The sequence below is a fragment of the Podarcis melisellensis genome (assembly GCF_964234715.1).
Source record: "Podarcis melisellensis genome assembly, chromosome: 11".
In the NCBI taxonomy this organism is placed as follows: Eukaryota; Metazoa; Chordata; class Lepidosauria; order Squamata; family Lacertidae; genus Podarcis; species Podarcis melisellensis.
In genome coordinates, this window is record NC_138543.1 from 53,027,232 (window position 1) to 53,050,594 (window position 23,363).

Here is a 23,363-nt window from a genome sequence, read left to right on the forward strand (position 1 = left end):
CCTTCCCTAGAGACCCTCAGGTGTTAATATTGGCAGAGGGGCTTCTTGGTGGTTCCAAAGCCCTTGGAGGTTTGGGGAGTGGCAATCTAGGAGAGGGCAGCATTTTCTGTGGCAGTCCCTTAAGCTGCGGAACTCCCTCTCCAAATAAGTGCACCTAGCACTGTTATTGTACAGGTTTTGGTGTCAGCCAATGGTGCACCTCCTTACTCTGGTCTCTGACACCTGTGTTAGGAACCACCTTATCTTTCTGATTGTAAATTGATTAACCAATTTTAGTACAGTAATATGTCTGCGAACATCCTCCTTGTCTAGCGTCCATTCCAGCGAATGTCTGTGGCAAACCCGGAAGTACCAGAACAGGTTACTTCCGGGTTTGCCACTTGCGCATGCGCAGAAGCCCAAACTGCTCTGCGCACATGCGGCGCTTTGCCCCGCGTCCTTTTCAGCTAGCGGCCGGGTCTCTGGAATGGATCCTGGCCTCAAAACGAGGTATGACTAATTTTATTATTACATTGCTGTAACATTGCAGGTTTGGCTTAGTGCATAGCCTCTGGTTTAGGTCCTCGAGATGTAAACTGATAATAAACCAGGGTTGCAGGTCATGGTTTGCCCTGAGCGAGACACACCTCAAACCTGGATTCAGACTCAAGCCAAGGCTTAGCTGACAACTGCAATCTCCTCTCCACAAACCTACACAATTCACACCAAGCCATGTTTGGGCTTAGCATTACAGACACACCTGATTCAAGTGTGGTTTAGTTAGCTGACAAAGTTTTGGGCTTGCCTTGCACAAAATGTTTTCAGGTAATGGAACACAAAACAACCCCCATATAAGCAGGAATACAACACTTTTTCTTTTTTACAAAAAAGAAGAAATCACGTAAGTTTATTTTTTTCACTTCAAGCTTATAAAAAACTTGTTAGATTCAAAAAAAGTTAGACTCTTTATACATATGTACAAAAACACACATCTGGAAAAACAATAAATAGGGAGGGGTAGAAGTTTTACAAAACCCATTATATACACAGTAAACTGCACAAGGCTTCAGCGCCACTGAATAAATATGTGGCACCCGTATCACAGCTAAGTGGCCAAAGGCTTCAGTTCTATGGGACCAAGAAAAAACCTTGACTTTGGTTGGGGCAGGACTAGAGAACAACTGAAAAGTGCTCAGAGAAAAGCATTTTTTTAAAAAAACAGCAGCTGTTCCCCTCATCCAGACGGCTCTCATACCAACCAACATTAGCTTTCCAATGCACAACAGTGTGCTTCCAACTGGGTAATTCTGTAGTAGCATATTTGTACATAACATTTCACAAACTTTTTTATGGCCAAGGCACTTTTTTTGCAACTGGAGGTACACTTCACTCATTTTCAAATACGTGTGTGTGTGTGTGTGTAGGGCTGCCATATGTCCAGAATTTACCGGATCTTATAGGGATTTCAAAGGCGGAATTAACATCTGGGAGGAATCTCCGAAAGGCGGCGTTTTGTCGTGGATCTTAGGCAAGTCTATCAACAAAAAAGCTCGACAACTTTTGAGGTGTCCTGCTTTTTACTTTTTGAAATATGGCAACCCTACATGTGTGTGTTTGAAAATGTGCATGATTGAATCTTGCAATCATACCTAACTGATCAGCCAGCTTGCGTGTAGCTGACTGGGGAGGAGGCTACCATTGTGCTAAATCACAGAGATGTAGTGAGTCACCTTGTTTGTTGGGTGCGTGCTTTGGGTGGGTACTTTGCCATAGCCTCTGTGGTTATTATTGAATCAATCTCTCCCAGCATCCTTGCAGTTCTGTTAACAGTCTCCAGCTTGGGGATGGCTGAGTTTAAAAGGTGATGACCTAAAAAAGCATGAAACTGGCCGCAAGTTGAAGAATTGCCTATTCTTTTGTAACAGCGAGCTCATTCTCCAAAGGACTGATCCATACATGGGCCAAAGCAGGGAGATTAACAGGCAGGGAGATTATCGAGGCACAGGGCTTCAAGACCCAATAAGGATGGAGCATGCCCAGTGGCAACAGAATGCTGAGCATCTCTTGAGGGCAGAATGGAAAACCAAAGAGGGGTTATGGAATGGAGTAACCAGAAGCCAGGGATGGCTGGAATCCTTACAGGAGTACACAACAACATTTTGCTGTAATGCATTTGTTGCACCGCAAAACCAAAGCTTGTTTAGAATGCTAGTTTGTTTTGAAATACATATATATAGCTTTTCAGGGACATCTTTTTTAGTGTGTGAGTGCAGGGTGAAGTGATTAAAGAGAAGTTATCTGGGGAATTTTTGTACTCAAATGGAACGGAGGTAGTTGTAATCCCCTCCCCTTCTCTTTCCTTGGTAAATGTAGAAACCTAAGCACTATTCACTCGGTGGTTCAGATACTCAAAAAGCTGGCTCATACTTTCAAACTCCTCTAATTGTGTAAGCTGGAGGGGGGGAATGGCAGCCACCATCACAGTGATAAGTATTTGCTTCCTGTATGCACAATGTTTTCCCATGTGGTAGTGTAGACAATCACCTGGAGAAATTCAAGTCCCACAACAACGCACGAAATTTTTAAGATCAGCTTGAGAATCAACACACAGTGTCCATCACATTAACGTTTCAACTTCCTTACGCGCTAGGCAGGGCCGATCTGAATATTCAGGAAAGCCACATGGCACAACATTCCTGCCGTTATACCATTTCACACTGCATGTGTGTGTAGTGGGAAGATGCGTCTGAATGTCTGCCCCATATATAAATCCTCCTGCATGTTGAAAACTAGCCTGCCACTTGGGACAGATGTGCTAGAAACAGGTCTTCCAGCCCTTATAGTTTTGAACAAACAAGCGGATTTTGATTTGAAGAAAGGAGACAAAATGTGAGCCCCAATTCCTGCAGTCTGAAATAATACAGTCTCCAAGACTCTTCGCCACATGTTTGGTCCAAATGCAAAGATCAGCCTTTATAAAAGTATGGGGCAAAGGCAGAGCTTGCACATGAAAACTTATCAGGATAAAAAGGTTTAGGTGCCTAAGGATTCTCCCAAAGAAGGATAAGTTTAGGAACAGGCTCTTGGGAGTTGGAGGGAGTTATTAAGGGTAGCCACTGAAGACATAAATATGTGGTGCTCCGATTTTGCTAGAAATAATGTCCATGTCATCACAGTTCTTGGAAATGAGGACATCCATCCTGAAACAGCAAACTGTTGCAAGTGCTAGCAAGAAAGAAAATAAAAAAAGAGTTTGCAGCAACATCTTTTCACCCAGAGCTTGTCTTCTGCAGTTGCCTTCTCCAGTTGAGTTGGCTGGTTAGGTCCTGGATGAATGAAGAACGTCATCCAAGAAGGACATTTCAGTGCATGCTTCATACTGATCTAAAGGTGGAGAAGGGAGCAGGGAGGAGAAGATTTAAATGGCTTGAATGAAATTTCATATAGTCTGACAACATTGCAAAATGGCAAGAAGTCTTCACGGGGCCAAATTTGACATTCGTGGAAACTTATGGAATGTGTGGTTTGACCTAATTGGCAGCAGACTTGCTGAGGACTGGAAAACCACAAAACGGAGCTTTCCATAAGCCACACAAAAGTTAAACTTGCCTTACAATAAAAGCATTCCATTGGCAAGACTTGACTCAAATCCCACGGGACAGTTAAGAGACGTTCTAAAGCAGACATTAAAACTCACTTGACAAGTGAAAGCATCAGAGTTGCATCACTTGTTGCATGATATCCCCTCTGTGCCCCCACACCAAAATAACTTCTGACTGTGCAAAGGAAGTCCCCCACCCTCCTTGACCCCTCTGCACCTCCTATGTCTGTTGTGCAATATACCTCAACCCTCTGGAGCAGATTTGCCGATGGTGCGAGGAAAGGAGATGAGCGAAAGTCATTCTGCTTGCCAAATAATTTAGCTGAATATTGCCCACAGCAGTCAAGATGCTCTAGAGTACAACTACTTTTATACTGTCAAAAATGAGCTATATCATCCAGTATCTTCATGCATTGTGGGGAGGAACTGATACTCAGAGCACGCAGGCAGACGTTCCTCAGCTCAGTGCATGGCACTTCCAGCAGAAGCAGAGGTAGCCACTGTAGGCCCCTTTGAACGTCGCTGCGCTTCCAACTCCATCAGTCCTAGCCAGCATGGGTAATGGCTAAGGAAGATGGGAGTTGTAGTCCAACAACATCTGGACTACCTGAAAGTAAAGTTTCAGGGAGCAGAGCCTGGGGAAAACCTCTAGCAGAGACTATGCATTCTGTTCCAAGGCAGTAGAGGCATAAGTAAAGGCAGCTCTACTTGGTCATCTTAGCAAAACATGGTAGGAACTTCCAAGTCTTCCATGTTTACTTGAACTCCAGATCAACAGAGAACCTTGCGATGAAACCAGCAGGTTACACTTTGAAATATGGTAGGGCTGCAATGTTTGCACCGGTTACGTTCTAGGAATTAAGCCTGAAGCAAAAATTGTGTACAGTCATACCTTGGGTTACAGAAGCTTCAAGTTGCGTTTTTTAGCGTTGTGGGCCACTGAAACCCGGAAGTACTGGAATGGGTTACTTCCGGGTTTCGACAGTTGCACATGCGCAGAAGCACTAAATCGCCCTTTGCAGATGCACAGACATGCCGAATCGCAACCCCTGCGTGCGCAGGCGCGCCGCTGCAGGTTGCAGATGCTGCGGGTTGTGAACGTGCATTCCGCACAGATCACGTTCGCAACCCGAGCGTCCACTGCATAGTCAAAGGCCAATGGGTTCAGTGGAAGGTGAGATTGCCAAAGTCATTTCCCCCAGAATCCCACCCCCTTTTTAATCTTTAAAAAGTTGTTTGCCACAGGTGTAAAGCTGAATGTGCACAAGCTAAATGCATACAAATTGCATTCTTACTGTACTGCAGAGAAGAGCATAGGAAACTGTCTTACACCAAGTAAGATCAGTGGGTCATCTGGTTCAGTATTTTCTGGGGCGCAGGGTTTCAAGCTAGGTCTCTCCCAGCCTTACCCAAAGATGCTGGGGACTGAATCTGGGATCTTCTGCACTCAGAGCACTTGCTCTGCCACTGAACCATAACTATTACCCAACAGCACATTCATCTTTGGGGTCCTGTCAAGGCTTACCTTGTTTGGTTCCTCTTTAGCCACCCATCTCGACATTTTATGAACCAGAGTTCTTCACCAGGAGATATGTTGGTCTTCTGGGGGTCTTCTGCGCAAAACGTGAGCCTGAAACAAACAAGCAAAATATGTAACTCCTACAATCCCAAAACTAAAAGTATCTAAGCTGACCATTTGGGGAACAGAACACTGTAGCTTGGTTCGATTTACGAAGACAGCTCCTATATTTGCAGAGAGTAGATATGCATACAGACCTTCGACTGTATAAAGGTAAAGGTAAAGGGACCCCTGACCATTAGGTCCAGTCATGACCGACTCTGGGGCTGCAGTGCTCATCTCGCTTTATTGGCCGAGGGAGCCGGCGTACAGCTTCTGGGTCATGTGGCCAGCATGACTAAGCCGCTTCTGTCAAACCAGAGCAGCACACGGAAACACTGTTTACCTTCCCACCAGAGCGGTACCTATTTATCTACTTGCACTCTGATGTGCTTTCGAACTGCTAGGTGGGCAGGAGCAGGGACCGAGCAATGGGAGCTCACCCTGTCGCAGGGATTTGAACCACCGATCTTCCAATCGGCAAGCCCTAGGCTCTGTGGTTTAACCCACAGGCTATTGGAGATCAAAGGCCTGCAGTCTCCTTGCTTGGTTTACCATGATGGCCTCATTACAATAAACCATAGCTAACAGTTGACCATGGATGCTTCAGTCTGTGTTGTTGTTTTTTGCTCCTCCCACTATCACAGGGGAAACAAAGATCCCAGACTTAGCTTTTTGTCCAAATAAGGAATTGTGTTTGTTTTTCTCCATGCAAAACACAATCTGTAGCAGAGGTCTGGTCGTGGCTAACAGACCATGGTTTGCATGAAACAAACCCCATCCCCCAGCTGACATGACGCTAAGGTAGGGGTTGAGGTTGCTTTCTCACGTGTGATAACGGCAAAGGAGCAAAACAGCCCATACTGTTGCATGTATGGTAACCCATTAACCACGGTTTACTGTGACATGCAAACTGAGCTATGTGACTCAAAAGTTAATACACATACTTAAAGAGACATCTGCAGGATGATGATTTTGGAGTTTCTATCAAGCCCCAAAACATATCCTATTGTCTTGTCTGAATCAGAGCTTGCAATCATTCAATTGCTTAGTGCCCTGGGCTTACTTCTGCTGAGTTTCTCCAGATTTCACACGGATCCGCCTGATCTGGAGCTCCTTGGACGAATTCTCAGGCCGAGTCCAGTACATTTTCAACTCTCTCCACAAGCTGTACCACGACTGAGTGGATCCTTGCCAGGTGAGCTTGATCTTCAAGACATCGCCAACATCTTCTTCAGTATAGACAAGGAAGGTGTTTGTGTAGTTCAGGCCAATCTGCTCAAACCTGAGAATAAGACGTTTTGTTAAGGAAGTGCAGAGGCAGAGAGCAACTCATATTTGCTTGTTATGGTTTCGGCGAAACACCCCTACTTGACTTAACGCTAAGCTAGTGATTGTGGTTTCTTTCTCCATTGTGCTAACAGGGAGGGGAGAGTGCTACCGTGCTTGAATCCTGCTTGCTGGTTTTCCCAGAGGCAACTGTTCAACCACTGTGAGAGCAGGATGCTGGACTACATGGGATATTGGCCTGATCCTGCAGGCTCTTTTTATATTCTTATGGTTCTCAAAAACCTGTCTCATGGCTCATCCTGTCCAGCCATTTTCTAAGTGGTGCTCCAGGGAATCAAACTTATTAAGGGTTGTATTTACTTATTATAGCTTGTCTTTCATGGAGCTTGGATGAAAGGCAACCTATCCACCACTTCCCATCAAATATGTCAGTGGCAAATCCTACGGGAGGGAAGAGGGGGTGGGAAACAAAACATACCAATGAAGACTAAGTGTGCCCAGTGGCCATGAAATGTTGACTCACCATCAGAAGGGGAAAGGACAGAAAATAATAATAATAAATTTTATTTATACCCCGCCCTCCCCAGCCAAGACCGGGCTCAGGGCGGCTAACAACCAATAATAAAAACAAGTTGATTGAAAAAAGAAAGAAAGAGGGGGAGGGAGTCAAATTGATTCTAAGCCAAAGGCCAGGTGGAACAACTCTGTCTTACAGGCCCTGCGGAAAGAAATCTGATCCTGCAGGGCCCTGGTCTCATGAGACAGAGCGTTCCACCAGGCCGGAGCCAGTGCTGAGAAGGCCCTGGCTCTGGTTGAGGCTAATCTGAATTCCTTAGGGCCCGGGACCTCTAGGGTGTTGCTATTTATGGACCTTAAGGTCCTCCGTGGGGCATACTGGGAGAGGCGGTCCTGTAGGTACAAGGGTCCTAGGCTGTGAAAAGCAAGGGGGGCAATGGAATGGAATATCTGGGCCAAGGGCATGGCTGCCTGGCACCCTGAAAGGGAGCACTTCACGCTGCAACATTTTGTTGCAGGCCTGGCTCATTCCCCCACTAGCATTCAGATAAAAGAGCATGAGGTGTGCACTCAGTTAGTACTTGGCAACAATATCCAGCGCAAACAGAGTGCGTGACCGACAGTATACCAAAGAACTGTCTGTGATGCATATTAATTCAATTACATGCCTGCACCGGTTCATCGAAAGAACGTGACATGAAGAAAGTTCCCTCAAGATGAAATGTTTGAAAGCCACTGATCTGGTAGTCCATTTTGTCAGCTTTACATCTATCTGCATACAAATGCAATTCCCTGAGATCTGGCCTATAAACACAGCAAAATGAGACAGGGTAGCGTGGTGGTGACAGAATGAAATGAACTAGGCTGCAGGTGTGTGTAATAAACCACTGCCTGGGTTTTTCTCTTTCAGTTTTTTAAAAAATTAACTGCAAGAAGAAAACTAGCCTGGCCAACTCCCTGTGCTATTAGCTTTCTTCTTGCAGGAACTTTCTTTTTGCAGGGACTTCCACCTTTGAAGAGGTCCTCAGATGCTACTTTTGCACAGAGGGAGAAGTACCAGCCCCCCCCCCCCCGCTCCAATCTGGAGCAACCAGCCTACTCAGTCACAGGTTCAGGAATTGCACACACACACAGAGAGAGAGAGACTTGAAAGAGTGTGCAGGATTGATGTTTGTAATTCTCCACTTACACTTCCAGAGGCAGAGGCTGGGAGTCCCCACTGGTGCCGTGTAGCGTAACAGAGAAAGTCGGCTCGGTTTCTCCCATGTTTTTGTAGCTGAAGACATGCATTTTCATCTGGTAGTGGAAAACTGCAGAGACACAAGTGAAGACACTTAAACGCAGAGCCAAGATTAGGGCTACAAATCCTTTGTTCCCATTAAACAGACGCGGTTTGCAAGGCAAGTGCCAATTGGCACGGGATCTGCCCGGTCTTTGCCAAGCGGCGTTGCTGGGACTCTGTGCACATTAACCCTGATCAGGAGCAGATAAGACATAGATGAGGAACCAAAAACGCAGCTGTGTTTCCATCATTTCCCCCTGAGGAAGGACAGCTTTCTCTGGTCTCCTGCAACGACTGGCCATTTACACCTGCAAATTACTTGAAGGGTGCGCCCTTGCGAAGGGGCAAGCTAGGATGCTTCCTTGAGGGGAGGGTTTTTCGTCTGCCGCTTGTGATCCGGAGCTTTTTTCAACAGTGCTCCCAGACCCACCACAGCTCTTTGCTGGGAGCAGAGCCAGTGTTCCCCATGCTGGAACATTCCGATTTCACTTAAAAGCTTATTTCCCCTTTAAAGAAGGGACACATTTTCTCAGCAACCTGGGCTTCAGTGCAAACTGTGTCACGGGTCACCTGCACCACAGACGCAAGAAGTGGCATTAGGCGGCCATTGGGTTCATAAAGGTAAAGGTACCCCTGACTGTTGGGTCCAGTCGCGAACTACTCTGGGGTTGCGGCGCTCATCTCACTCTATAGGCCAAGGGAGCCAGCGTTTGTCCACAGACAGCTTCCGGGTCATGTGGTGAAACCAGAGCAGCACACGGAAACGGCGTTTACCTTCCCGCCGGAGCGGTACCTATTTATCTACTTGCACTTGATGTGCTTTCGAACTGCTAGGTGGGCAGGAGCTGGGACCGAACAACAGGCGTGTCATGGGGATTCAAACCGCCGACCTTCTGATCGGCAAGCCCTAGGCTCTGTGGTTTAGACCACAGCGTCACTCACGTCCCTTTTATTGGGTTCATAGAATTGTAGAGTCGGAAGGGAGCCCCAGGGGTCATCTATTCCAACCCCGGCAATGCAGGAATCCCAACTAAAGCATCCATGACAGATGGCCATGCCTACGGGAAGCCTGCAAGTGGGAGCTGAATGCACCAGCGCTCTCCACACTTCTGATTCCCAGCAACTGATGTTCAGAGATATACAGCCTCCAACAGGGGAGCTAGAACACTCTTCAGCACTCATGAAGAGCGCTGAAGCCCCACACTAGATGGACGCTAACCAGAATGGGTCTACAGCCCCAGGACCCAGGGTTCCCTCCTCCATCCCTGAGTCCCTGGCACTAAGGTACTCCAGGGTTCCTTGGAACAGTCTTTCATAAACCAGCAGAACCCATCATCAAGAAAAACCATACTAGGACCATCTACCCAAGCTCCTCTTCTCATAAGGATCAACCAGTGGCTTTATAGAGGAATGTCCATCAGTGGCTATTAGCCATGATGGTCATATGGGGTCTGGAAGCAAATTAGCTCTGTCCGCCGCATCTGGTGCCTTCATACCCCAGTTGTTGGCTTCCTGGAACCACCTGTCTGGCCACAGCTAGAAATAGATTCCTTAGCTACAAACTCTTGGTCTGATGTAACCTTCTTCCCATCTCTGCAACCCAGAAATGATGTTGAGGGATCAATGTGGGACCCTCTACACGCAAAACAGGTGCAATGTCACTGAGCTACAGCCCTTGCTCTCATTTCGGCTGCTTGAATAATGTAATTTTCTCCATCCATACACACACACACACACACACACACACACACACACACACACACATATGGGTAGCTGGTTCTTTGAAGCTAGAATACGGGTAGCCAATGTTGTGCCTTCCAGATTTTGTGGGATGCCAACATCCATCAGCTCCAGTCAGCATGGCCAGCGACTAGGAATTATGAGAATGGTAATCCAACAACATCTATCAGCCTCTAAGTCAGAGGTGGTCCACAAGCTCCACTCAGAAGTTCTCATATGGTGGTAGGTCTATGAGCTCCAGTTAGGTGGCCCATGGGAAGAATGTGAAACAGATGAGGGTACCTGCATTTGGTTCTGCACTTGATTTATTTTTTTCCTAACAATGGAGATCAATGACATTTTGACCAAAGGTGGAATATCCAACAGGGTAATATGGCACTGGTGCAAAATGGGGGTTTCCTTCACTTGCCTCCCCTTAAATCCAAAAGCAGGATAAATGCCGAGCTGGACCCCAAAACAAAAGCCAACATTTATTTATTTTTACATCTGGCTTCACTGAACTTTGCTCAAAAAACTAACTAAAACTAACAAACAAACACCCCCAAAACTTTATTTAACTAATTCATAACCTGCTCTTCATTAAAACTCAATTCCAAGCAGCATATCAATATAAAACGTGATGGAGTGAACTGGAAATTCAAACCACAACAATAAATCAAAACGACATCACTGTTACTTAAAATATGACGTATGCATGTGCTTTGATATCTGAATGAAGGGTTTTTTTAAGTAGCTTGCCGAGACCCCAAATTTCTTTTAAAGTGGTTTGTTTGTTTTGTTTTTAAAAGTCTGGGAACTCATAGTCATGGGAGCCCCTGATGCTGTCTGGCGTACCATTGATGAGAGAACCATCAACACATTTCAGATACAGCCTTCTGGTGTCCAAAGACCAGACCATTGCTGGGTGGGGAATGATGAATGTTGTAGTCCAACACATCTGGGAGGCAACAGATTGGGGGAGATGTCCCAAGCATATCCTGAGGTGTTTGCGAGGGGGAAACGAATGGAAACACATCCTTAAACTGATTAGATAGATAGATGATAGATAGATTAGATAGATAGATGATAGATAGATAGATAGATAGATGATAGATAGATAGATAGATGATAGATAGATAGATAGATAGATAGATAGATAGATAGATAGATAGATATAGATAGATATAGATGATTGATGATAGATAGAGATAGATAGATAGATAGATAGATAGATAGATAGATAGATAGATAGATAGATAGATAGATGATAGATAGATGATAGATAGATAGATAGATAGATAGATGATAGATAGATAGATAGATAGATAGATAGATAGATAGATAGATAGATAGATGATAGATAGATGATAGATAGATGATAGATAGATAGATGATAGATAGATGATAGATAGATGATAGATAGATAGATATAGACAGATATAGACAGATATAGATAGATATAGATAGATAGATATAGATAGATAGACAGATAGACAGATAGACAGACAGATAATTTATTATGGTCGGAAACCAGCTTATAAAACACACTTGGGGGTACAATCCCAGAAGGAAAACAAACATTTAAAACAATGTACAACAATAAATTTATAAATGTGATAAGCGTATAGACATTTAAAACTTTAAGATAAGCTCCTGCAGAGAGATGACTCAGAGTCACCCATGGAACCGAGTTTGGGAATTTTCTTAACGAACTAGTTTGAGTCCGGGGATAGTCTGCTCCTACAGATCTGTACACAGAATCTGGCAACCATCAGGGTCGTCTTATGAAACTGATATAGTTTTGTACTCTGGCTTCTTAAGTTTCCTTTTCGGAATAAAAGCTAACAGCAATGATGCACTACCAGGGAGCAAGGCCACATTGAATGAACAGAATTTGTATACCACATTGGGGCACATGGTATGTAAAATCTAAAATATGCATCAAATTGTCAATAAAGGGCCAAAGTTAAAAAGCAAGTCGGCTATAAAAACGTCAAGAGTATGAACAAGACCAGCAGTTAAGAAAATGTGCATTATAAAATAAAATTGCATACTAAAATGCATTCCAGATTTATGTATCTGTGTAAGCTTACCTAAACAAAAGCTTTGTGGCCATTTATTAAATTTCTATCAATAGGAACCCAGGGCAGTTGAATCAGGTGCTGAATACAAATACTTCTCTAAAATCAATGGGCAGAGAAACCAGACCAGACAGGTATTCCTGAAGATTTTTAGTTTTTAAAGTTTGATGTTTTATTACATTTTAACATGTAATGGAAGCCACCCAGAGTGGCATTATATAAATAATAAAAGCAATGTATTATTAATTATTATTATTATTATTATTATTATTATTGCCAACAAAGGTCCGTATAGTAAAAGCTATGGTTTTCCCAGTGGTGATGTATGGAAGTGAGAGCTGGACCATAAAGAAGGCTGATCGCCCAAGAATGGATGCTTTTGAATTCTGGTGCTGGAGGAGACTCTTGAGAGTCCCATGGACTGCAAGGATATCAAACCTCTCCATTATTAAGGAAATCAGCCCTGAGTGCTCACTGGAAGGACAGATCGTGAAGCTGAGGCTCCAATACTTTGGCCACCTCATGAGAAGAGAAGACTCCCTGGAAAAGACCCTGATGTTGGGAAAGGTTGAGGGCACAAGGAGAAGGGGACGGCAGAGGACACGATGGTTGGACAGTGTTCTCAAAGCTACCAGCATGAGTTTGACCAAACTGCGGGAGGCAGTGGAAGACAGGAGTGCCTGGCGTGCTCTGGTCCATGGGGTCATGAAGAGTCAGACACAACTAAACAACAACAATTATTATTATTATTATTACTACTACTACATGGGGGGGGAGGGGATATGTGGCCCTACAGGTGCTGTAGGACTACTACAGCTTCCGACATCCCTGTGTAGCCTTGCTACAAAGAGAAAAAACACCTGATGGGGTAAGCAAGGATAAAGCAACTTATTAGTGGGCAAGCTATGTCTTGCATGTGCAATGGTAGGAAAATTCAGGTCTGCCTAGGACGGAGGCATCGTTTTCTCCCATTTGGGGGTACTCATCACCTAAGCTAAAGCCCCGACTTTGCGATGGAGAGGCTACTGGGTTTAGCAGCAGGGGACAGTAGAGGTTAGTAGGCATTTAGGCAGAGGTTTCTTCGGAAAGTTAGGGAAGCTGTTTTCTAGGAACAGTCAAGGAGCTGGTGCAATTGAAAAAGTATTTGTTACCCGTTTCCCATCCAGTAGTTATTGAGCTCAAAACTGCCGCACCCACAAATGGTTAAGAATCCCTTCTTCCACACCCATCCCCTGCTCCTAATTACAGCTCTCCACAGCTGCTTTTTATCAAGAAACCACTGGCAGATCATCACCCATGTAATGTCTCTTTAAGCTTTTAGATGAATGTCATGATGGCTTTTTTTCCCACCAAGAACCAAAAAGTTGGCTGGCTGCAGCCCAGATTTTCTTTCTTTAAAGAAAGACCAAAAAAGAAAAAAAGAAATTCTATCCTACCTATTTCTCCAAAGACACTATAAGGCAGCCAAGGAACAACGAAAAACAGAATGAAACCACATTAATGCCCTAAAAACCCCACAAATACATTCAAATGAATAAACAAACGCTATCCATTTGACAAATTCCAGCAGCGCAAGAACAACACAGAAATGAGCCGGCAAATAAATGCACCATTAACCAGGTGCTATTTTTAAAAGCAAGGTCTTCGCCCACACCCTGAAATAGCAAAGCGATGGGGCCCAACAGACCTGGCTTGGTGAGGCAATGCATAGGGCTGGTGCCACGACAGAGAAGGCCCTGTCCTGATTGGACACCAGCCCCACTTGCCAAGACTGAGGAATCTGAAGCGGGGTTCATATTACTGCCTCCAACTGTGGCTAAAAGCCATCCAGGTTTGGGCCATCACTGCCTCCTGCAGACATGAGTTCCATAGTTTAACTGTGTGAAGAAGGACCTCCTGGTGTATGCAATGAATCTTCCAACATTCAGCTTCACTGGAAGTCCACCAGTTCTAGTATTATGAAAGAGGGAGGGGGAAAACCCTGCTCCATCCTCTTTCTCTCTGCAATGCATAATTTTATAAACTCCTATCATGTCACTTCTTGCTCGCTTCTTCTCTAAACTAAAAACGGGTCACTTGGTGCCACTGTGATTTCAGATGGTTGATGGGTAGGGAGTTCTGTCCACCTGCCAGACACAGCCCACAGAGTATAGATCAGAGGCGGAGCTAGCTGTTCCGGCACCTGGAGCGGCACACATGCTGTGCACCTGGGGGCAGGGCCATGGGGGCAGGGCGAGCATCCCAGGGGGGCAGAGTGAGCCACCTATGGGATGGGGGTGGTACAACTCATGCAACATGTTGGCGACTAATATACACACAACAATTACCAAAATAATGATGAATTCATCATCAACCTTCTGAGTGAAATATACAAAACCTTGTGCAAAGCCACAGAGACTTACGAACTACCCAATCTAAGATGAACTTATAATGCCTGGTTTCAATGGATTTTTCAAATGCTTTAGGTAAAAAGATAAAGAAAACAAAAGACTGAGTTAAGCATTTGAAAAATCCATAGAAACCGGTTCATCTTAGACTAGATAGTTCATAGTTACACATGTATCAATGTATCTGAAGAAGTGTGCATGCACACGAAAGCTCATACCAAGAACTAACTTAGTTGGTCTTTAAGGTGCTACTGGAAGGAATTTTTTGTGTGTTTTAGATAGTTCATAAGTCTCTGTGGCTTTGCACAAAGTTTTGTATATTTTTCTCAGAAGACTGATAAAGGATGTATAATTTTTGGGGGTAATTGTTGTGTGTATATTAGTTGCCAATGTGTTGCATGAGTCGTACTACTACTACCCATGGGGGTGGAGGAAGCCGCCCATGGTGGGCTGTTTTCTCGGGGGGGGGGAGGGAGCAACGGCGCTTTGCCAGCAGCCCTCCTCCCTTCCCTCTTCCTTTTGACAGCTCGGGGGAGGCTTCCCCCACCCCCCAGGAAGCAGCCCAGGAATGAGGGGCAACAGTGCAACCCCCAAGCCTTCTCTGAGCTGCCAAAACGAAGGGGGAAGGGGCGAAGGCCGCCGGCAAGGTGGTGCAGCTCCACCTCTTCCTTGACGGCTGGGGGTAGACTTAGGAGCCACAGGCAGGCGGCGCGCCAAAGGTCTCCCCCCTCAGTGATGACCCCTGGGGCAGACCGCCCTCACCGCCCCACATTCCCAAGTCAATGGTTCAGCATTTCAGCAAGGGAAACCTGCCCCTTGCAGCATGCAACCTTTTAGGTGGGATCTGCAAGGAGACCCTCCAGTGCTTCGGACGCTGGCTTGCCTTCCTCTGCAAATAAAAACGGAAGTTCTCCGTGACTGACGGGAACGCCGAAGGAAGAAAGGGGCCTACCTTTGAAAGGCATGTCGGCCCGCGTCTTCAAGTACATCTTGGTGTTCCTCTTGTTCCGCATTTTCTTGGCGTTGTAGCCAATGCCGTTGCAGCGGTTCTTGCGACAGCTCAGACAAATGCCCTTGCGGAAGCGGCTGGAGTCCGTGCACTGGAAGGCAAAGCTTTGCTTATCCTTGTTCACAAGGGAGTCCACAAAGAGGTGCACGGACCGTTCGTGTTCGCACCTCACAGCCTCCCCGATATCTAGATGGACAGACAGGGAGGAGGAGGGAAAACAGTCGTAAGGCAACAAGCCAGCCGTTTAGCATTCTCCACCTCCGTGGTGGAAAGGCAGGCACACGTGCAGCAAGATTTACAGATCTCTAGGTCCTTTGTAGTTTAGCGCAAGCCAGACTTGGCCGCGGACCAGGCAGGCCTCTGGCCAGAAATTCTGCTGTGCAACCGGAAGCGTACGTTGTAGGAGGCATCCGAAAACGCAATGCAAAGCCTAAATATAGGCCATCTAATAATCTTCAGCCGGCTCACGAACCGAAATGGCTTTATTTTTTAATTAACATTTTAATAGGATTCAAAGAATTTGGCAAATGCTTGCCAGATCACACAAGTGCCTTTATCCCACTTGCCAGGAAAGGCAGGAGTCCGTTTATGGTTTCATGAGGAGATAAGTAGAAGGATGTCAGCATAGCTTGATGTGTCTATAAACCAGGCTTCCTCAACCTCAGCCCTCCAGACGTTTTTGGCCTACAACTCCCATGATCCCTAGCTAACAGGACTAGTGGTCAGGGATGATGAGAATTGTAGTCCAAAACATCTGGAGGGCCGAAGGTTGGGAATGCCTGAGTTATTACATTGTGAATTGCTTCAAGTTGTCTAATGGGAAGAGATTCATGAATGAAATATTTTTTCTTCCTCATCCTTAATTTTATAACAGGGGAGCTGAGGCCGAGAGAGACTTTCTCAAGAATTCACATAGTGAATTCATAGCAGGGGAGAAAGCAAACCAGGGGCATATTGACTCATCCCTCGGTGTTAGTCATTACACCGCAACAGCTTTCCCAGATCTGCATACTAGCATATCAGGTTTTGCAATGAATAATCCCCTCCTCCTACACACCTATGCATCTGTTTAATATATGTAAGCCAGGAAGTATTTTGCAACTAGAGGGTTTGCATCTTCTTAGGCTGAGGACAGCATCTTACCAAGGGCAAGTTACTCTGATGTGGCAGAGTTAGCAATCTGTGTGACACCCCCCCCTGCCTGCCCACCACCACCACCACCAAAATACAAGCAGAAAGCCTTACTTCCGTAGGCAAGGGACCCCAAGACATCACTCAACCCGCAGCCTGGCTGGACGTCTCCTCCATTCGGGTAGATGTCGATGTGACCCACGGGCATCTTGATCCCAATGCTGACCCCCAGCGTTTCCCTCGTGTACGTGTGCAAGACGTCCACAAAGTCTGCATCGTCGGGAGAGAGGCGTCGATTGGGGTCAACTCCTTCGAACATCGGGCCGGCTGGATCCAAGCCTGCAGAGGAATACGGTTGAGATGGACAAAGGTATTTCCTTGGAAGCTACCTTAAAGGTAAAGGTAAAGGGACCCCTGACCATTAGGCCCAGTCGTGGCCAACTCTGGGGTTGCGGCACTCATCTCGCTTTCCTGGCTGAGGGAGCCGGCGTACAGCTTCCAGGTCATGTGGCCAGCATGACTAAGCCGCTTCTGGCAAACCAGATCAGCACACGGAAACGCTGTTTACCTTCCCGCTGGAGTGGTACCTATTTATCTACTTGCACTTTGACGTGCTTTCAAACTACTAGGTTGACAGGAGATGGGACCGAGCTACGGGAGCTCACCCCGTCACGGGGATTCGAACCACCGACCTTCTGATCTGCAAGTCCTAGGCTCTGTGGTTTAACCCACAGCGCCACCCGTGTCCCTGGAAGCTACCTTACAGTATACTAAAGCCAGACTATTTCCCCACTCAGACCAGCACTGCCTATTCTGACTGGCAGCAGCTCTTCAGAGTTGTGGACAATTCCCACCATCTCCAGTCATTTTCACGGGAGATTCCAGGAACTGACCGGGGGTGTGTGCTTCTGAATGCAGTTCAGGTACCAAGGCTAAACAATCGCCCCTCCCCTAATTTCAACTTCATTTTAAAAATCACTATTTCTAACATTTGTGAACTGGCAATTTTTTGGCCACGCACACCTGCATTCTGAAAATGGTACCATCCATTCTATCACCCCGTTCTCCTGCCAGGCCTTGAGTCACGAATGATTACCTTGAGTACCCCCAGAGGCTATTGGACTCCAACTCCCATCAGCCCCGTGCAGCACGGCCAATGGGTAGGGATGATGGGAACTGTTGTTCTACAACACCCCAAGGCTCATAGGGTCTTTACTACTGCTCTGGGTTTGCTGCAAGCAGCAGTGGAAGTGGATGTGCAATAAGCCACTGGGCTAAGATGACATTTCTGTTATCTTTCCATAATTGCTCCTTCTGCCTTTGGGGCAACCCTCAGCCCTTATCTGTGGGATGTGATGCCTAAGTAGCAGTCAAGTACAACATTCCTTGTTTTCCTAGAGTGGACATTCAGGGGAATCTTTGGACCAGCCAGTCGAAAACTTCCTGTTTCCTCCTGGCTGGGACATACTTCCTTTGTATGTGACTAGAGGTGGGTGTGACCTTACCTGTCCAGGTAACAAAAAGGACAAGGCACACTGCACATACTCTCTCTTTGACTTCCTCCGTTGTTGGAACAGCTTTTTAGCTAGAGACTGCTTCTAGCCAACACTGGGATTGTCCCCATATGGGATAGATCCACATCTATATACTTTGTAACTAAGTTTGCCTTCAGGGATCCAACTGTGAACTGAATGTGAGTAAACCCTCTTTTATATACTTTACACAAGGTTGTGGCGTGTTTATTCTTTTAAGAGGGATATAAGGGATCTTACCAGGAACCTTATAGTGAGAGGCTTACACAAGCCTGCAACCAGTTATCCACTGTGCGTTTAAAAGGGGAATGTGAAACTCTGCTAAGTGAAGGAACTTGCTAGTGCAAGTTAGGAAGGATATTAATAAACAATATAACCTCTCCTGCCTCCCTGAACATTCCCACAATATCCTCATTTACAACCAGTTCCTTACACAGAGCAGGAATATGCAGGGATCGAACCTGCGATATTGGCGACATCAGAACCACAGTCTAACAAACTGAGCCACACGCTTAGCATGGTCTGAGCCACACCATCAGGCAAGCAGAGAGGCGAAGTTCAAACCACCTCAGCCTGTCTGGGAGTAGCTTCCAGCCAAGTGCAAAACTGTTCCAGCCGAGACTTACCTTGAGGCTGTGCGTGCAGATTCAGGATTCACCTGGTGTGTCACATGCCTCAAGCAGAGGATGGGGCTTTCAGCAGTTTCAGAAAACCACAAGGCAACAATGCACACGAATTCATAGGAGGCAAGGGGGAAGTTGGTTGGTTTACCTGTAATTCTGCCAATTGTCCCCATAGCATAGTTCCCAGCATAGCCAGCAACGTGGGCCCCCAGGCTGTAGCCAATCAGGTGGACGTTTTGGAGCTGGAAGCGTTCTTTCTCCTGCAAGAGCAAGGTGAACAGGATCAAGCCAGTCGCTCGTGGAAGAAGAAAACTTTTGAAGAGAATTTAGTAAGGGCATCAGAAGAGCTTGATGGTTCAGGCTGATGGCCCATCTAGGCCAGCATCTTGTTCTTGCAGTGGCCAACCAGACACCTCTAGGAAACCCACCAGCAGGATTCGAATACAAGAGCAACTCTCCAGTTCTGGTGCTCAGAAGTATTGCTGCTTCCCAACTCTGAATGGCAGAGCGCAACCTTCATGGCTAATTGTCACAGTAAAGGAGTATGCAAAGGGTACAGACAGGAACAGGAAAGGTTTGGCTTTACGAAATACACTGTGCCTTCAGCTGATGACGCAAGGAACATTCGATGCCTTTGGCCAATAATCCTTGTTTTCTACACCCTCAGCTTTAGGTGGTGCAAGTTGCTTCATGCAGGTTTTTCCACCCCCAAGAAACAGAAGGCGGAACTGATGTTATGGGAAGCAAAGCAGGGCCAAGTTCTCCCAAGCAATGGTAGGTAAAGACGTAAGAGCAAAACTATGCATTCAGAGTGAATGTTCAGGGACAGGCCCTTGGGGACATTTTATATGGCAGCTGCAGGGGAACCACAGGGTCTGAGCGCTCCCGATGTGTCTGTAAAATGCCTGGGGTAAGGTTAGAACCCAATGTACTGGTGTCATGGGCAAGGCAGATTCTGCTCATCTTCCTGGTGGCTGCCCACTCAAAGCTGCCATCTTTTCCCTGCAGTCTGAAGTGCTATAGTCCAGAAAGAGCTGTACCAATCAGCAACTATGGATTAAAATAAGCAGTTATGGATATGTGGAATCTGCCTTATTCTGAGTCTAGTACATCTGTATGTATGTATTCTTTTTATTTAAATGTTGTATAAACTGCATTTTGACCACGGTGGAGCTGATGGGAGCCCAACACCACCTTCAGGACCATCCCTGTTGTACAGAATTAGAAGCAGATCACGCACCCTGAGTTTCTGGACGATGGCTCTGGTGCCTGCAGTTTCAGTTAGCATGGGATGAGAAGCGCCAGTATCAGCAACGCCACCTGCCCCATCCCACCAATCAACAGCTTGGCACATAGCCTGCTGTGTGATGCCAAAGATGGCACCCCCTGCCAGGTCCTGCAGAATCCAGGCTGACATTTCTGGAGCAATGGTCGCTTTCCCATGCAGTTTTTGCTGCTCAGGAAATGGGAGGTTTCCGGCTTGAAAGTTACCTGCAACCAGTTAAGCAGCTTGGCCACTTCCTTTCCAACTACTCGGGTGTAGTTCACAGCATCTGTGTACAGCTGGTGGGCAAGAGGGAGCCAATCGACCACCACCACATTGGCATCCTTCTCTCGCTCCTGCAAGGCCGACACGACGCTCCCCAGCCAACTCTCAAACATGCCAGTCATCTGGAAGAAGAATCCATGTTTAGTTCCTTTCTGGCCAAAGGAGGATCAGCAAGAGAAGTATCTTGGCAACCTTCTACCCTATGTGGTGGAGATGTCCAGAGATCAGAAAGTTCTGGGACATGATTCATGAAGAAATAAAAAATAGTTACTAAGAACTTCACATAGCAAAAGACCAGAAACATATCTTTCGGGAATGTTGAATAGTGATATTCCTAGAGAAAATACTAAATTCTTTTTGTACACGACATCAGCGGCGAGAATCCTGGTGGCTAAGTCCTGGAAGGGTAACCAGGTACCAAACAAAGAGGAATGGTTATGTAAATTATGTGAATATTTGGAACTGGCCAAATTGACGGATATAATAATATTAAAGCCAATGAATACAGTCAAGAAGGAACGGAAGTGCTTGAATGATTATTTAGAAAGGCAAGGTTCTAATGTAAAAATTTGGCTGTGTCTAGAATAACCTCGTGAATGGAAAAGGGGAAGCATACATATATACATATCTATATATTAAGATGAAAATAATACTGAAATACAGACAAAATATGAAATGTGAAAGGAAGTGTTGTGAGAGTGATGGAAGTCTGTTATTACTATTATTTTGTAAAATAGTGCTTATTGTATTGAAATATTATACTTTTCTTTATTCTTTTACTGTCTGCTTCTCTTTGCATTGCTTTTTCTTCTTTCTTTTTTATGTTAGTCTTTATGTATAATTTGGTATTGATGTATTTATTTTGCAATTTTATTTTATTTTTAAAGAGAAGTATCTTGGCTTTCTGAGGACTGAGAGGAATCAGTGCCTACGTGTTTCTAGCAGGGTTTTTATAGTGTTTTTTGTGATGGTTCAGAATTTATCTGGTTAAATTCCCCTGGTGTGTGTCACCTGCTTACGTCAGCTTACAGAAGCTGGGCGGAGACAGAAGCTTTTAGAAGCCAAGGAGGAGGAGTTTTTCCCTGTACTTTCACTTCTTCTCTCTGTGTATCTGAGAGAGAAAGACGTGCCTTTGGACATGGCTGAAAGAAGCCCTGGACTTTAATGCTGTAATGTCTGAATAAAGAGCTGTAAATAGACGAACCTGTCTATGTGTGTGCTTGCCTGGAAACTAGGCTGCTTTACACGCTGTTCAACTCTGCTAAGCCGTGACCTGAAGGGAGCAACAGTGGCGCAGCTGTGAAGAAGTGTGCCGGACCCGTTATAAACTGCTGATTGGGATCGTAAACCTGTCCCCGGTCGCGGCTCTATCGATAAGGCAAGATCGATAGATATCTCCACAGGTTATGGAGTGTCAGAAAACGCTCGTAAAGCAGTCGGTGTGAGCCTCAGGAATGCTTTGAAGTCAGCGGTCTGCGGCTGAGGAGCGGAACGGGAGCTGACTGGGTGCCGGAGAGCAGATGATTCATTGCCTGCTTCCGAGAGACAGTGAGAGCCTCTGATACACAGAGAGCTGGAGCTGAAAAAGCAGCTAAAAGCTGGGAGCTGAGACGCAGCTGAATTATCGTTTCTCCACGGAAGGGAAGGCCGGAGGAAGCTGGTACGGAGTAAGTACAGCTTGGGGCACCTTGGGAGAACGGGAGAAGATGGCTGAAAGCCAGAATATACCGCTGGAAAAGCTCACTCTAAAGAGTTGGGCAACGTGGTCCAGACAAATAAGGGGATGGTTCTTGGTCGAAGGGCTCTGGGAAGCAAGCCAATGGGAGCCAAAATCATCACCCCTTAGCCGGCCAGCAGCTGGAGCAGGTGAAGCAAGCTGTGGGGCTGTGTTGGCTGAAGATAGACAGAGGCTGCATCAAGAGCTAGAGATGCTCAGAGCATGCGTTGATGCATCACTGAGGCCTCATTTGGAGGGCGTAACGACAGCGTGGGCTGCCTGGAATTTGCTGAAGGGCTTGTGTGAGGCGTCAGCGAAAGGCCAGAGTCCTGGAGGAAGCCCTGGAGAGGCAGAAGGGTGCCCAGAAAGCCCAATGGGGGCTGAGACAGTGTTGGGGAGCTGTTGCAATGCTTCTACACGTCTGTGTGATGGACTGAGTCCTGGAGAGGCTGGACTGGCAGGCCCTGTTCCCAATGTCTTGGCCTCTAGGAGCGCTAGTGAGCAGATCGGGGGGGCGAAGAGTTCCAAAGGCAAGTTTAAACAACTTTCCCTTTGTGCTGAAGCAGAGAGGAGCTTCAGGGGGGGCCAGACTGGTGGAAGGCGTCGTTCCAGAAGGAGGAAGGCCAGGCCAGCTGGGAGGAGCCCCGGGCAGTGTTTTTCCACTGGAGTTCAACGTCGGCGTGGCAGTTGCCCCCACCGGAGCAGAGAGCCGATGCAGGATGTTTGCAAAGATTTTTCCCATGGGAATCAGGGAGGTTTCCATGGCAACAGGCCTGGGAAGACAAGCAGGCGTGGAACTGAGCCAGGTGGTCGTGGTAAACAACAGGAAGAGTCTTATCAGGTTTCTGCGAATATGGCAGTGTTTGAAGACGGCGGAGTGGAAAATTTCCAGCTCAGCCTTGTAATTGACTCTGCAGCTAACCGCAACATGGTTCCAGAGACCCCTGCAGTCGAGAGGTGGAATTGCACCGCAGTTCCGAAGGGACAAACTATTAAGTTCGCGAATGGACAGAAAACTAGAGTTCGCAAATGCACTAATGTCTTTCTTTCTGTTTTACAGGAGACGGTGGATTTTTGTATTGTTCCAGAGATTCATCACTGTTTGCTATCTGTGCCTTATTTGTTAAATAAGGGGTTCAAAGTTTGTTTTGAAAATGATGTCTGCACAATCTCCAGAGAGGGGAGGTTACTGGCCAAAGTGCAGAAGGGACAGAATGATCTTTTCATTCTTAAAACGTCTCTTGGAGGTGAGGGGAAGGTTGAGAAAGCACAAGCGTTGCGTGCTACAGTTCCCAACCAGCGTGCTACAATTCCCGCTCATAATGTTAC

The 23,363-nt window shown here is 46.2% G+C and overlaps 1 protein-coding gene across 2 annotated transcripts in view; it reads right to left on the reverse strand.

The window, feature by feature from the left end:
- Positions 1-2,578: 2,578 nt before the first annotated feature.
- The window catches only part of LIPG (lipase G, endothelial type), a gene marked incomplete at its 3' end in the record, with an annotated part of 30,692 nt that continues 9,907 nt past the window's right edge, over positions 2,579-23,363 (reverse strand). Inside the window, exons 3-10 of one of the 2 annotated variants that reach the window (XM_081929846.1) lie at positions 20,260-20,439; positions 18,917-19,028; positions 16,728-16,952; positions 15,426-15,668; positions 8,194-8,314; positions 6,265-6,483; positions 5,106-5,210; positions 2,579-3,363 (exon numbers count right to left, since the gene is read on the reverse strand). In XM_081929846.1, coding sequence (XP_081785972.1) covers positions 3,354-3,363; positions 5,106-5,210; positions 6,265-6,483; positions 8,194-8,314; positions 15,426-15,668; positions 16,728-16,952; positions 18,917-19,028; positions 20,260-20,439 — 1,215 coding nt within the window. Of the gene's footprint in view, positions 3,364-5,101; positions 5,211-6,264; positions 6,484-8,193; positions 8,315-15,425; positions 15,669-16,727; positions 16,953-18,916; positions 19,029-20,259; positions 20,440-23,363 lie in introns of those variants that run through there. The other variant, XM_081929847.1, reaches the window with a different exon arrangement.